General features: G+C 44.7%; 1 protein-coding gene across 3 annotated transcripts in view; it reads left to right on the forward strand.

Moving 5' to 3' along the window:
* Positions 1-8,206: 8,206 nt before the first annotated feature.
* ubxn7 (UBX domain protein 7) overlaps positions 8,207-14,699 on the forward strand; it is a 64,295-nt gene continuing 57,802 nt past the window's right edge. For 2 of the 3 annotated variants that reach the window (XM_078409938.1, XM_078409939.1), the window contains exon 1: positions 8,268-8,372. In XM_078409938.1, the coding sequence (XP_078266064.1) occupies positions 8,294-8,372 (79 nt within the window). In that variant the 5' untranslated portion in view covers positions 8,268-8,293. Of the gene's footprint in view, positions 8,373-14,699 lie in introns of all 3 variants that reach the window. The other variant, XM_078409937.1, reaches the window with a different exon arrangement.

Here is a 14,699-nt window from a genome sequence, read left to right on the forward strand (position 1 = left end):
TTCTCCGCGTCTTCTCCACACTTTGACCCTATGATCCAACTGCCGTAGGCAGAATCTGGACTCATCGCTGAACATAACGTTCCTCCACATGTTCAGGTTCCAGTGCACGTGTTGCCAACACCAGCGCAAACGGGCCTAACGGTGAAGGGCAGTCATGGCAGGCCTGGCAGCCCTATGAGACCGGAGATCGGCTGCGGGCAGTCTGTTCCGAATTGTCTGGGCAGAGAGCCGTCGGCCATATCGTCCTGCAAACCTTGACTGCAAATCTGTAGAAGACAGCCTACGGTTCCTAAGTGCTGACAGGGTGAGGAAACGGTCTTCTTCGGGTGTCGTCTTCTTGGGACGCCCACTTCGCGGCCTGTCTCTGACATCCCCCGTTATATGGAACTTGGCCTTCACTTTGGAGATGGTACTAGGGCTCACTCCAAATAATGCCGCAACTTGGTTTTGCGGAACACCAGCTTGAAGTTGCCCTATCGCACGGGCCCTATCCAGATCAGTCAAACGTGGCATGCCGATTCTTGGAGCAGACACCTACTGACCACTGTAGCAGGGCCCATGCTCACAGATGCTGCCAATCAGGTGCCAATCAGGCACCTGATTGTCAGCACCTGGGGGTACCAGAAGCTCAAAACAAGAGTCAATAGCAACAGCAGAATAAGCTGTTTGGCATTGGCAGAGAAGATTTGGCAAATTTTTCATGGGCGCAACCCATATACTCAGCTCTGCTGCTCATCCCACAAATGCATGTTCCTTATAAATGTGGCACCATTTAAAAGGGAAATAAACAGGCTTTCCAACGGTATAAGATTTATTGCCAAGAAGCATTGTTACAACAAAGAAATAATCTACCAAACACAAATTTCCTTACTTTTTGTGCTATGTTTACATGGGCATATGGGACAGGGAGTGAGAGCATACTGTTCTTACCAGACCAGGGACAGAGCAGCCAGTTACAACTTGCATGCGGAATAAGTAAAGCCTGGTATGTTCATCTCCTTGTTTGTACAACTACTTCAATAAACAACCAATTAAACTGGAAATAACGACTGGAAGGTCTGTTCTATTAGGTCTACATAAGATCCCTCCTACTTACCTGTGCAGTAATGGCAAGTGGAAAAGAGGTCACTGGAAAAGTCGGAAAGTTGCCATTACATTTAAGTGAGAACTAGCTCTATGTGTGAGACTGGAGCTTGTGAATCATTCAAACGGAACAGGGATTGTTTTATTTCACAAGCCAGACGCCGCTATTCCCAATCAACTGGACAAGGTCGCCACCTACGCTAATCTGACTGGAGATTGGAAACCTTGAAAGCCAAAGTGCAGGGAGAGTGGGTACATACAGCATTAAGCTTTATTGGAGAAGCTTTATATGATAGGGTGTATTGGAAAACGGCTAGTATAATGGAGAATTGAGAACAACGAGGTGACCTTGAGGATCACAGCGATATCAGTTTCAAATATTTGTGCCCTCAGCATACAGCTTTCACGTCAACGAGTCTTAAAGGGATAGTGAACAAGTATGTCTGTGGTCAGATCTGATGCTCAGTCACAAGATGGCGATGTTGGAAAGGATTCTGAAAAGAGAAAAAGAGTTATTAAATACACTACAAAAGGCTTGGAATTGTTCATTGAACAGTATCAGAAGACAAGATGTAAACAAGCTATCGAGTTAATGGAAATGCTGAAAGAGCTCATGAAATCAAAGGAGAATGTAAATTAAGTACAATCTAACCTCGTTCAATTAATCAAGTGATGAAGTCAAAGAAAGCTACGAGTCATTGGTGAGTTTACCACTGTCTGAAGATGAACTCGAAAGGCAAAATCAGTGGGTTTAACAAACAATAGAAGCTTTTACCCGGTTTTATACAAGATGTAAAGGTGTAGTTATCTAATGTTGGTCAGCAAACTACACTGACCATCGCTGAAAGTGCCATACAACAAAGTGTTGTAAACTCAGATGATATTGGACCTGACGACAGTGTTTCAAGTGTCTTAAAATCTAAATTAAGCCACAAATCTAGTTCTTATCATATATATACAGCCGGAAACAGGCCTTTTCGGCCCTCCAAGTCCGTGCCGCCCAGCGATCCCCGTACATTAACACTATCCTACACCCACTAGGGACAATTTTTACATTTACCCAGCCAATTAACCTACATACTTGTACGTCTTTGGAGTGTGGGAGGAAACCGAAGATCTCGGAGAAAACCCACGCAGGTCACGGGGAGAACGTACAAACTCCTTACAGTACAGCACCCGTAGTCAGGATCGAACCTGAGTCTCCGGCGCTGCATTCGCATTTGCATCTTCAACGTCCTCTGCTCGCATGAAAGCTCAGGCAGAAAAGGCTGCTCGATGGAACGGGTTGCTGCCCTGAAGAAAAAGCATGAGCTTGAGGCGCAAGAAGATCAATTGATAAGAGAGGAACAACAATTGAAAAGAAAGGAAGAACAACTGAAAAGAAAGGAAGAAAAACTGAAAAGAAAGAAAGAACAACAGGAACCGGAGACTGAACTGGCAGCAACCAATGCAAAAATCAATGTACTTGAGGCCATGGGATCAAGAAGCAACTCTCGAGTATCTGATGGGATGAACTCTTATTTGAGAAAAGGAACTGCTCAAAAGGAAACATGAGCTAAATTAGATCCACATGCAGATGAATACTTGCCTGATCAAGTGCAACAAAGACAGAATGTGTTGATGGGAACTGAATTATCCCCCCAGCAAGGTTGTTAGACCAAAACAAACAACTCATGGACCATCTGTTTTAGCTCATGATATGACCCATCTAACTCAAAATGCTCTTCAAAGGCAGAATGTACAGACTCGTATGCAAAAGGGTGTGCAGGGGCATTTTTGCACTATTCCCCCCGTACCGAATGATGGAAACCAAGTTGATATCTGTAACCTAATTCAGAGGCAAAATTACATCACTGTTCTTCTGGCTCAAAAAAATCTCCTAATGTACCACCAAGAGACATTCCTGTTTATGATGGTGGTTCTTTTCAGTATGAAGATTTCATTAGGGCATTTGAGAGAGGAGTGGAAAGACTAATGACAGTGACTGCTTGCATTTTCTAGAGCAATACACAAGATGGCATCCAAAAGACTTAGTCTGCAGCTGCCAACACTTGCCTCCAGCCCAGGGCTACCAAAGAGCAAAAGATCTGCTTAAAGAGCATTTTGGTCTTTGTAAACTAAATATAAACTGCATATATGGTCATGGCATTTGCCTGGTCAGTGATCAGATCAGAAGATGTGAAAGCATTGCAAGCGTACTACCTGCTCCTTCGAGGTTGTTGCAATGCAATGGAACATCTCACCTATATGGACGAAATGAATGTCACTTCTAATATGAAGACCATCCTTCTAAAACTGCCTTACAAACAGAGACAAATGGAGGGATTGGGCATGTCAGCTACAGGAGCAGCGTGGACATCGAGCTAGATTTTCTGACCTGGTAGACCATGGAGAGATAAGTGAAGATACTATCAGATCCACTTTTTGGAAACATCCAGGATGCTAAGCCAATTGCAACTGTCAAAAGCACTACTTTTGCTAAGGCAAGAGAAAGGTCAAAACTAAGAGGAAGCAGTTTTGCAACAACTGTAATACCTGTAGAAGCACAGGTGCAAGAAAATCTGATAACAGATGGAATGAAAAGAAATGTATGTACCACCAATTCTCAAGGTTCTTGTTTGTTCTGTAATAAAAGTAGTCACACATTGGGGCGGTGTCCACAGATCAGGAAGAAGGGGCACAGAGAAAGGATAGACTTCTTAAAGGAGAAGGGAGTCTGTTTTGTATGTTTGAAAATGGGACACATGAGCAAAGACTGCAAGAGACGTTTGACTTGTGATGTGTGCAATCAAAATCATCCTGAAATACTTCACATTGAACAAAAGGACAAAGAAAAGAAACCAGAACATACAGAACAGAATGAGAAACCAATTGTGAGTAATGCTGTTCTCTCACCTCCTATGTATGGGCATATTGGAGGTGAGGATGAAACCTGCATCTTCTCCATTGTACAAGTACATGAAGAACCACAAGGGGGACACAGTGTTGCAAACATACGCATTTTTGGATCATGGAAGTTCATCTACCTTTTCCACAGAAAGCTTGATGAGAAGGCTCAACATTACAGGACAAAATACCAATATTCTCTTGCATATCATGAACTAAGTGAAGCCTATGATCAGTCATATCTCAGGTTTGGAAATATCTAGTCTGGACAAAGATGATTTTATTCAACTATCTGACGTGTTCACACATAAGACCATGCCTGTTTCCCAGCTAAACATTCCCAGACAAGAAGACCTGACACAGTGGCCTTACTTGAAGTCTCTCAAGATTCCTGAAATAGACTCTGGCATTGACCTCATCGGAACAAATGCTTCAAAGGTATTGGAACCTTGGGAGCTGGTTAACAGCTTGGGAGCTGGATGGACTATATGCTGTGAGGACCCTACTGGGGTGGGTTCTCTGAGAAGAGACAACAACAGCAGGGATGTAAATGGCTGCCCTGCTGCTGCTGTCAATCGAATATCCATTACAAACCTAGAGGAGCTACTGGTCAAACAACACAATCACGACTTCAGGGAAAGAACCAGCAAGGAAACTGAGAAAATGTCCAGAGAAGATGTAAAATTCTTGGATATTGTGAATCGCTCAGCAAAAATGACAGTTGGACACTATTGTCTAGACTTGCCTTTCAAACAAGAAAACGGCAGCATGCCAAATAACCGTTGCATTGCAGAGCAATGTATCCAGAGCCTAAAATGCAAGTTTGGCAAGAATGAGAAATTTGACGATGAATATACATCTTTCCTCTCAGAAATAATTGACAATGGTTATGCTGAAATGGTGCCAGTGGACTAGCTGAATCAAGGTGATGGAGATCTCTGGTCCATCCCTCGTCACGGGGTGTATCACTCAAAGAAAGGAACCGTAAGGGTGGTCTTTGACTGTGGTGCAATCTTCAAAGGAACATCACTTAACTGCCAAGCTGCAGGGACCAGACCTAACCAACTCTCTCATTGGAGTTCTCATCAGATTCAGACAAGAACCGGTTGCTTTGATGGCTGACATCAAAGCAATGTTTCATCAGGTCAAGGTATCAGAAAAGCATATTGATTATATGCGAATCCTGTGATGGTCCGAGGGTGTTGTGCAGCAATATCTTGTTGAATACCGGATGAAGGTACATCTTTTTGGAGCCGTGTCGTGACCAAGTTGTGCAAATTTTGCATTAAGGAAAACTGCTGAAGCCAACAAAGCTCACTTACCAACAGAGGTGACAAACACAGTAAAGAACAACTTCTATGTAGATGATTGTTTAAAATCCATGACTTCGGAACAGGAACTAGTTCAAATGGTAAGAGACCTGACTGCCCTCTGCCAAATGGGAGGATTCATGCTGTCAAAGTGGATCAGCAACAGCCATGCTGTATTGGCATCCATTCCACAAGAAAACAGAACCAAAGAGATCAAGAAGTTGAACTTGGACAAAGACAATCTGCCAATGGAAAGAGCACTGGGATTGCGCTGGTGCGTTGAAACAGATGTGTTCAAGTTCAGAATTGCTGCACAGGAATGACCATACACAAGACATGGCATCTTGTCCGTGATTGGCTCTATATACAACCCTTTAGGATTTCTAGCACCATTTACTCTGCCGGCCAAGCTGATTATGCAGGAGCTCGGTAAGGAAAGATGAGGATGGGATGAAAACATACCCCAAACCTCTCAGCGATGGACAGGATGGCTAGCAGATCTCAAAAGAAGTAGTCATTTGCACAAACTAGATCCGGTGCTGGAAGAAGGACTTCTGAGAGTAGGTGGTCGCCTGAATAGACTAGCGATGCCTGAAGAGGCCAAACATCCTATTATTCTCTCGAAGGACCTTCACATATCAACATTACTGTTACAACATACATATCCATGAACAGCTTCCATGGAGGAATAAATCATATGCTGTCTCGCCTCCATAAAAGATACTCGATTACCAAAGCTACTCTGTTGCAAGAAAGGTCATAACAGACTGTGTTGTGTGTAAATGACATAGGGGAAGAGTTGGAGAACAAAAAAATGGCAGACTTGCCCCTGGAGAGGATTCTACCAGACAAGCCTCCATTTACAGATGTAGGAGTAGACTATTTTGGTCCAATCAGAGATCAAGAGAGGACAAAGTCTTGTTAAGAGGTATGGTGTTATCTTCACCTGCATGGCAAGCGGGGCACTACATCTTGAAGTTGCATCTATACTTGACACAGACTCCTGCATCCATGCGTTACATAGATTCATTTGTCGTCGAGGTCAAGTTTCATCTTTAAGACCAGACAATGGCACAAATGTTATCGGAGCGGAGAGAATTCAGAGAAGCACTCAATGGCTTCAATCAAGACAAGATCCGGAGTGCTATGTTTCAGCGAGGGATAAGGTGGTACTTTAACCCCCGCAGTGGGGTCCCATCATAGCAGTGTTTGGGAACGATTGATCCGCATGGTTCTAAGTGTGCTGTGCTCTGTCCTTAGCTAACAAGTTCTGGACAATGAAGGATTGCAAACTTTAATTTGTGAAGATGAAGCAATTTTAAATGATCGACCCATTACCAAGAGTTCTGATGATCCAATGGACCTGGAAGTAATCACACCAAACCATCTTTTTCTGTTGAAAACCAAGCGAATACTACCACCTGGACTCTTTTTAAAGGAAGCCTTGTACCTTAAACGCAGATGGGGACGGGTGCAATATATGGCAGATCTCTTTTGGAAACGATGGACACAAGAATACTTGCCTCTTATCCAAGAATGACAATGTGGTCAAAGGTAAAAAGCTTTGCTCCAGGTGACATTGTTGTGGTGGCTGATTCCACTGCACCACGAGGCTCCTGGCTAATGGGTAGAATATTGGAGACCATACCAGATGCACAAGAATTGTGCACACAGTTCAACTTCAAACTAAGAGCAACATCTTGGAAAGACCGATAACAAAGATATGTCTGCTCCAAGAAGCTGAGACCTGAGTACAGTCAAGACTGGTGGCCCTAAAGATAAGGAATAGAAGATTAAATGTCACCACACAGTACATACCTTTTCTTGATAATGTGTAAAGTTTTTATAGCTCCTTTTAATGTTTATTGGTAATTGTTTCGTTATGTACGTAGAACAATTAGTGGGCGGTGTGTTGGAGCCATTTATGTTTAGGCTAGCTATTGTTGGCATATTATATTATTTTGTCTCGATTTATTTTGCTGTATTATTTTGGACACTTGGGGGCGGTTAGATGCACAGGGGCTGTATATATACATGGGCATATGGGACAGGGAGGGAGGGAATACAGTTCTTACCAGACCAGGGACAGAGCAGCCAGTTACAACTTACGTGCGGAATAAGTATGTTCATCTCCTGCTTTGTACAACTACTTCAATAAACACCAATTAAACTGGAAATAACGACTGGAAGATCTGTTCGATGAGGTCTGCGTAAGATCACTCCTACTTACGTGTGGAGTGATGAAGTGGAAAAGAGGTCACTGGAAAAGTCGGAAAGCCATTACAGCCCCATTGACGAACTGTACACTACAAGGACCAGGAAGCGAGCGTGTAAGATCACACCTCTCACCCTGGCCACAAACTCTTTGAAGCACTTCCCTCTGGAAAGCAACTCCGGACTGTCAATGCAGCAACCGCCAGACAAAAAAACAGCTTTTTTCCGCGAGTAGTAGCTCTATTCAATAACCAAAAGTCTGTACTCTCTTTTTGCTCTGGTTTATTTCACTCACGTGTTTAAACTGTAATGTTTAAATTGTAGTAAACCAGATATGTGGGAAGGAAATATGCAGACCCTGGTTGGAAGCCAAAGGTCCCGCGTCTCCTCCAAAAGTGCCAAAGTGGGCTACCGCCCTTTGCCCATGGCAGACACGGTATTTGCAAAGAGCGCTCGGAGTGGCGGTTCATGAAGCGACACTACATCTCTCACGTAAAGGAGTGGTGCGTGTGATGTCATCACGTGGAGCCCGGACCCGTCGCGCGCGCGCACGCCCTCCATCGGCCGGTTCCTTGAATCAATGTGTCGGCGGGAAAGCTCAAAGCCCGGACTGGTCGCGTGTGCGCAGTCGCGCCGTCCCATGCTTCCCGAGGTGCATCGCGCTCAGCTCCATCGCCCTGGGGAGCGGTAGCCGCTCGCCGTTGTCCAATCGGATGCGAGCGACTGATGTCAAGGCGGAGGCGGAGGTGAGAGGTTGTGTTTGCTGCGGGGACTGCGCCTGCGTGGGCGCTCGCTGTAAGATGGCGGCGGTTGGTGATGGAACAGGGTCAACTGGGTCGGCGCTGCAGGGGTTAATTCGGCAGTTCACAGCCATTACAGGTAACGAGCCGGCCGGTCGCACGACCGCAGCTGCTGAGGTGGGATGGGAGAGCGGGGCACTTCAAGGGCCGATGGGAGGAGAGTGGAGCTTGCAGGGGGCTGGGGGGAGGAGGGTTTGGCGCCTGGGCCATAGAGGAGGCCAGGACGTTGGAGCCTCGGCTCTGGTGTGGCAGAAGCATGGGTAGCAGCGTGGCAGCAGGGCGGCAGAGCCTTCTGTAGGGCAAATAACTCCCAAGGCGTGCTCCCCTTTGCTGATTGGCACGTAGTCCCTTCATGATTTGGTGTCTAAACCCTCCCCTACCATCTCCGGGCACTGCGTGTCTGTGGTTAAACCACGCCCACATTGTCCAAAGCCGAAGTGCGAGCTGGGCCCCTAATACACTCCTGAGTCCAGTGCAGAGCAGATAGCCCTATTTTTTTTCCTGGACCCACTACTTCTTTCTCTGATCTGTTCCCATTTTCTGTGCAGGTTGTGTTGTCCTGCATTGTATCTCCAGCAACGTAGTTTTTATTACAGACTAATGGAGTTTTCCCTGATGTAATGATGCCCCCTTTCCTTTCTCGCCACATGCAAAGTTGTGTATAGGATGAAACTGCATATGCTGGTTTAAGCCGAAGATAGACACAAAATGCTGGAGTAAATCAGCGGGACAGGCAACATGTCTGGAGAGAAGGAATGGGTGATGGTTTGGGTTGAGACCCTTCTTCAGACTCTGAAGAAGGGTCTCAACCTGAAACGTCACCCATTCCTTCTCTCCAGAGATGCTGCCTATCCCGCTGAGTTACTCCAGCATTTTGTGTCATGCAAAGTTGTGTATGTGTGTCTATCTGACTGTCTCTCATCCCTTAGTGCAATGCAGAATTGATGTCCTCATAGAGTCATAGAGTAATACAGTGTGGAAACAGGTTCTTTGGCCCAACTGGCCAACAATGTCCCAGCTACACTAGTCCTGCCTGCCTGCGCTTGGTCTATATCCCTCCAAACCTCTTCTATCCATGTACCAGTCTAACTGTTTCTTAAATGATGGGATAGTCCAGCTTCAACTACCTCCTCTTGCAGCTTGTTCCACACACCTACCACCCTTTATGTGAAAAAGTTACCCCGTGGATTCCTATTAAATCTTTTCCCCTTCACCTTGAACCTATGTCCTCTGCTCCTCAATTTCCCTACTCTGGGCAAGAGACTCTGTGCATCTACCCAATCTATTTTTTTCGTGATTTTGTACACCTCTATAAGATCACCCCTCATCCTCCTGAGCTCCAAGGAATAGAGACCCAGCCTACGCAACCTCTCCCTATAGCTCACACCCTCTAGTCCTGGCAACGTCCTCGTAAATCTTATCTGAACCCCTTCAAGCTTGACAATATCTTTCCTATCTTTATCATTAATGGGTTGGGAAGCTTGGCCATGTTCTTTTTCTCAAACCCCTCCCCTCTGAGGCTAATGCTGGACTGGTGCCAACCACTGCCTGGCAATGGACCCATTCATAATTAGTATAACTCACCTTGCCTTCTCTGAGCTTTGTGTAGGTTTGGGGTCCTGCATCTTCCTACTGGGGTGGATGCCTTGCCTTTTGGCTCAATTTCCCTGAAAGTCCATTGTGCCATTTTGTGTTAACCTTCATTTCACTTTTTCATTACTTTTGTCTTTTTCCATTCTATCTACCCACTAAGGGCTCTTATGCCATATCATTTTGTGTCTCAGTCACCTCCATTGATTACTATGTTGTCTTTTTCATTCTATCTACCCTCTAAGGGCCCTTATGCCATATCTTTTGTGCCTCAGTCACCTCCATTGATCACTATGTTAGACTATGGAGGCACAGTCACACAGCACAGGAACAGGCGCTTCGGCCCAACTTGTCCATGCTAGCCAAGATGCCTTGTTTAACCTAATTCCATTTACTTGCTTTTGGCTCATTTCTCTCTGCACCTTTCCTATTCATGTATCTGTCCCAATATTTTTTCAATGTTATTATGATACCTGGCCCTATTACTTCCTCTCACATCTTGTTCCATATACCTAACATTCTCTGTGTTCAAATGTTGTCCCTTGGGTTCCTATGAAATCTTTCCCCTCTCACTTTAAACTATGCCCTGCATAAACGATTCGGTGCATTCATCCTTTTTATGCTCCTCATGATTTTATACACCTCAAAGATTACCCTTCAGCCTCCTGCACTCCAAGGAATAAAGTCATGGCCTGCACAGCCTCTCTCTATAGCTAAGGCCCTTGAGTCCTGACGTACAGGTATGTAGGTTAATTGGCTGGGTAAATGTAAAAATTGTCCCTAGTGGGTGTAGGATAGTGTTAATGTACGGGGATCGCTGGGCGGCACGGACTTGGAGGGCTGAAAAGGCCTGTTTCCGGCTGTATATATATGATATGATATGATAATCCCCGTAAATCATCTCTGCACTTTTTTCAGCTTAATAGCATCTTTTAACTATAGTATGGTGACCAGAACTAAAAACAATACTCCCAAGTACCTGCATGGATAGGAAAGGTTTAAATGAATAGGAAAGATTTAGAGGGATATGGGACGAGCTTAGATGGTGCATCTTGGTTGGCATGGACGAGTTGAGAAAGCTCGTTTCTGACCTGTATCATTCTTAAGTGGGGCTTCACCAGCACCTTGCAAATCTTAACGTCCCAACTTCTGAATTCAATGCACCTATTGATGGTCAGCACGCCAAAAGCCTCCAACACCACTCTTTCTTCCTGTGATGCCATTTTGAGGGAACTCTGTATTTGTACTCCTGAATCTTTCTACTCTACAACACCCCCCCCATGGGGGTTCTGTTCACTGTGATGGTTCTGTCTTGGTCTAACTTCACAAAATGTAACACCTCACACTTATTTGAATTAAACTTCATTTCCCATTCCAAGACCCACTTCCCCAGCTGAACAAGATACCGCTATTATACCGAGTCAGCATGGATTTACGAAGGAGAAATCATGCTTGACTAATCTTCTGGAATTCTTTGAGGATGTAACCAGGAAAATTGATAGGGGAGAGCCGGTGGATGTGGTGTACCTTGACTTTCAGAAAGCCTTTGACAAGGTTCCACATAGGAGATTAGTGGGCAAAATTAGAGCACATAGTATTGGAGGTAGGGTACTGACATGGATAGAAAATTGGTTGACAGACAGAAAGCAAAGAGTGGGGATAAATGGGTCCCTTTCAGAATGGCAGGCAGTAACTAGTGGGGTACCGCAAGGCTCGGTGCTGGGACCGCAGCTATTTACAATATACATTAATGACTTGGATGAAGGGATTAAAAGTACCATTAGCAAATTTGCAGATGATACAAAGCTGGGTGGTAGTGTGAACTGTGAGGAAGATGCTATGAGGTTGCAGGGTGACTTGGACAGGTTGTGTGAGTGGGCGGATGCATGGCAGATGCAGTTTAATGTGGATAAGTGTGAGGTTATCCGCTTTGGTGGTAAGAATAGGAAGGCAGAGTATTATCTGAATGGTGTCAAGTTAGGAACAGTACAAGGAGATCTGGGTGTCCTAGTGCATCAGTCACTGAAAGGAAGCATGCAGGTACAGCAGGCAGTGAAGAAAGCCAATGGAATGTTGGCCTTCATGACAAGAGGAGTTGAGTATAGGAGCAAAGAGGTCCTTCTGCAGTTGTACAGGGCGGTAGTGAGACCGCACCTGGAGTACTGTGTGCTGTTTTGGTCTCTAAATTTGAGGAAGGATATTCTTGTTATTGAGGGCGTGCAGCGTAGGTTTATTAGGTTAATTCCCAGAATGGCGGGACTATCATATGTTGAAAGACTGGAGCGACTAGGCTTGTATACACTGGAATTTAGAAGGATGAGAGGAGATCTTATCGAAACGTATAAGATTATTAAGGGGTTGGACACGTTAGAGGCAGGAAACATGTTCCCAATGTTGGGGGAGTCCAGATCAAGGGGCCACAGTTTAAGAATAAGGGGTAGGCCATTTAGAACTGAGATGAGGAAAAACTTTTTCAGTCAGAGAGTTGTGAATCTGTGGAATTCTCTGCCTCAGAAGGCAGTGGAGGCCAATTCTCTGAATGCATTCAAGAGAGAGCTGGATAGAGCTCTTAAGGATAGCGGAGTCATGGGGTATGGGGAGAAGGCAGGAACGGGGTACTGATTGAGAATGATCAGCCGTGATCACATTGAATGGCGGTGCTGGCTCGAAGGGCCGAATGGCCTCCTCCTGCACCTATTGTCTATAATACATAATGGCCCTATTCACTATCTATAACACCACCTATATTACTGTCATTCGCAAATTTATTAATCATGCACTGTACACTCTTAACCGAATTTTTGCAAAAATGACAAACAGCAATGGGCCCAGCACCAATGTCTAAGACTCCATTCGTCACAAGCCTCTGGTCCAAAAAGCAACCTTCCACTGTCACCCTCTGCTTCCTACCATGAAGCCATTTTTGCACCCATGGCACAGCCTTCGCCAAGCTTTTTGGTTACTTTAATAAAACTCATGCAACACAAGCCCCTTTACCTTCCCCCTCGACTCCATCCAAGGACCCAAACAATCTTTCCAGGTGAGGCAGAGGTTCACCTGCTCCAACCTCATCTATTGTATCCACTGTTCCAGATGTCAACTTCTCTACATCGGCAAGACCAAACGCATGCTCGGCGATCGTTTTGCTCAACACCTTCGCTCAGTCCGCCTTAACCAACCTGATCTCCAGGTGGCTCAGCACTTCTACTCCCCCTCCCACTCCCATTCTGACCTTTCTGTCATGGGCCTCCTCCATTGTCATAGTGAGGCCCACCAGAAATTGGAGGAACAGCATCTCATATTTCGCTTGGGCAGCTTACACCTCAGCGGTATGAACATTGATTTCTCTAACTTTAGATAGCTCCTCTGTCTCTCTCTTTCCCCTCCCCTTCCCAGTTCTCCCACTGTCTTCCTGTCTTCAACTACATCCTTTCTTTGTCCCGCCCCCTCCCTTGACATCAGTCTGAAGAAGGGTCTCGACCCGAAACGTCACCCATTCCTTCTCTCCTGACATGCTGCCTGACTCGCTGAGTTACTCCAGCATTTTGTGATACCTTTATTAAAACTCAATCTAATTCTTGAGACACTACCTCGCACAAAACATTGCTGACTATCCCTAATCGACTCATCTTTGCAAATGAATGTACATCTTGTCCCTCCAAATCCTCTCCAGTAACTTTCCTATCACAGATGTTAGGCTTACTGGTTTTTATATAGCTTTTCTTTGTAGCCCTTAAATAGAGACACAACATTAGTAACCCTCCAGTCTTTTGGCACCTCACCTGTGTCTAACAATGATTGGTATATTGCAACTAAGTTTCTTGCAATTTCTCAAGCTTCCCACAATATCCTTGGATATATCCTATCAGGCCAGGAGATTTATTTACTTTCATACATCTTAGGACATACAGCACCATCTCAAGACAGCTCTATTAACTTTCCCAAGTACTCTAGACTTCATGTCTTTCTCCGCAATAGAAACAAAAGAGAAATATTCATTGAGGACTTTGCCCATCTCTTGCAGATTTACACAGAGATGACTACTTGGTTTTTGAGTAGCCTTTTTCTCTCTCTAGTTATCCTTTTGCCCTTGTACTAGCACTGACTTTGGATTCTCCTTACTCTTACCTGCCGGAGCTATTTCATGTTCCCTTTTTGTCTTCCTGATGTCATAATTGAGTATATTCCACAATCCTCTATTTTTCCAGCAGGGATGCACTTGATACCAGCTGCCTATGCCTGACCCATGCCTCCTTTTTCCTAAGATAGACACAAAAAGCTGGAGTAACTCAGCGGGACAGGCAGCATCTCTGGAGAGAAGGAATGGGTGACGTTTCGGGCCGAGACCCTTCTTCAGACTGGTTAGGGGACTTAACTCTCAAGGAAAAGCATTCTCTGCAGAGGAGAATCTAAACTATAAAATTTCCAATTTAAGTTCAATCTTGTGATTAGTGTAAAGCTGGAGCCATAGTTGTGTAAATGCTGGCTAAATCAGAGTGAGGAAATTAAAGACTATGGCAGTGGCTAACTAAAATTATGTGGTATTTTATCAAAAGGAAGAATGGTTATGAAGAAGAGAGGCAAACCTGAGGTTTGAGAGAATTTTCATATCAAAAATCAAAGGATGATTTAAAAAAACAGAATATTGAATGAGAGAAAATTATCATGTATGGACTGTAAAATCTACATTTGTGAAAAAGAAATAATGAAGTTAAGAGTTGATATTTAGGAGGTATGCGGAAGACAAGCTAAAAAGGGGAGATTTGCTGAACACCTCCACTCAGCCTGCCTAAACCGACCTGACCGTTGCTAAACA

Source organism: Rhinoraja longicauda, chromosome 13 (assembly GCF_053455715.1).
Source record: "Rhinoraja longicauda isolate Sanriku21f chromosome 13, sRhiLon1.1, whole genome shotgun sequence".
Lineage (NCBI taxonomy): Eukaryota > Metazoa > Chordata > Chondrichthyes > Rajiformes > Arhynchobatidae > Rhinoraja > Rhinoraja longicauda.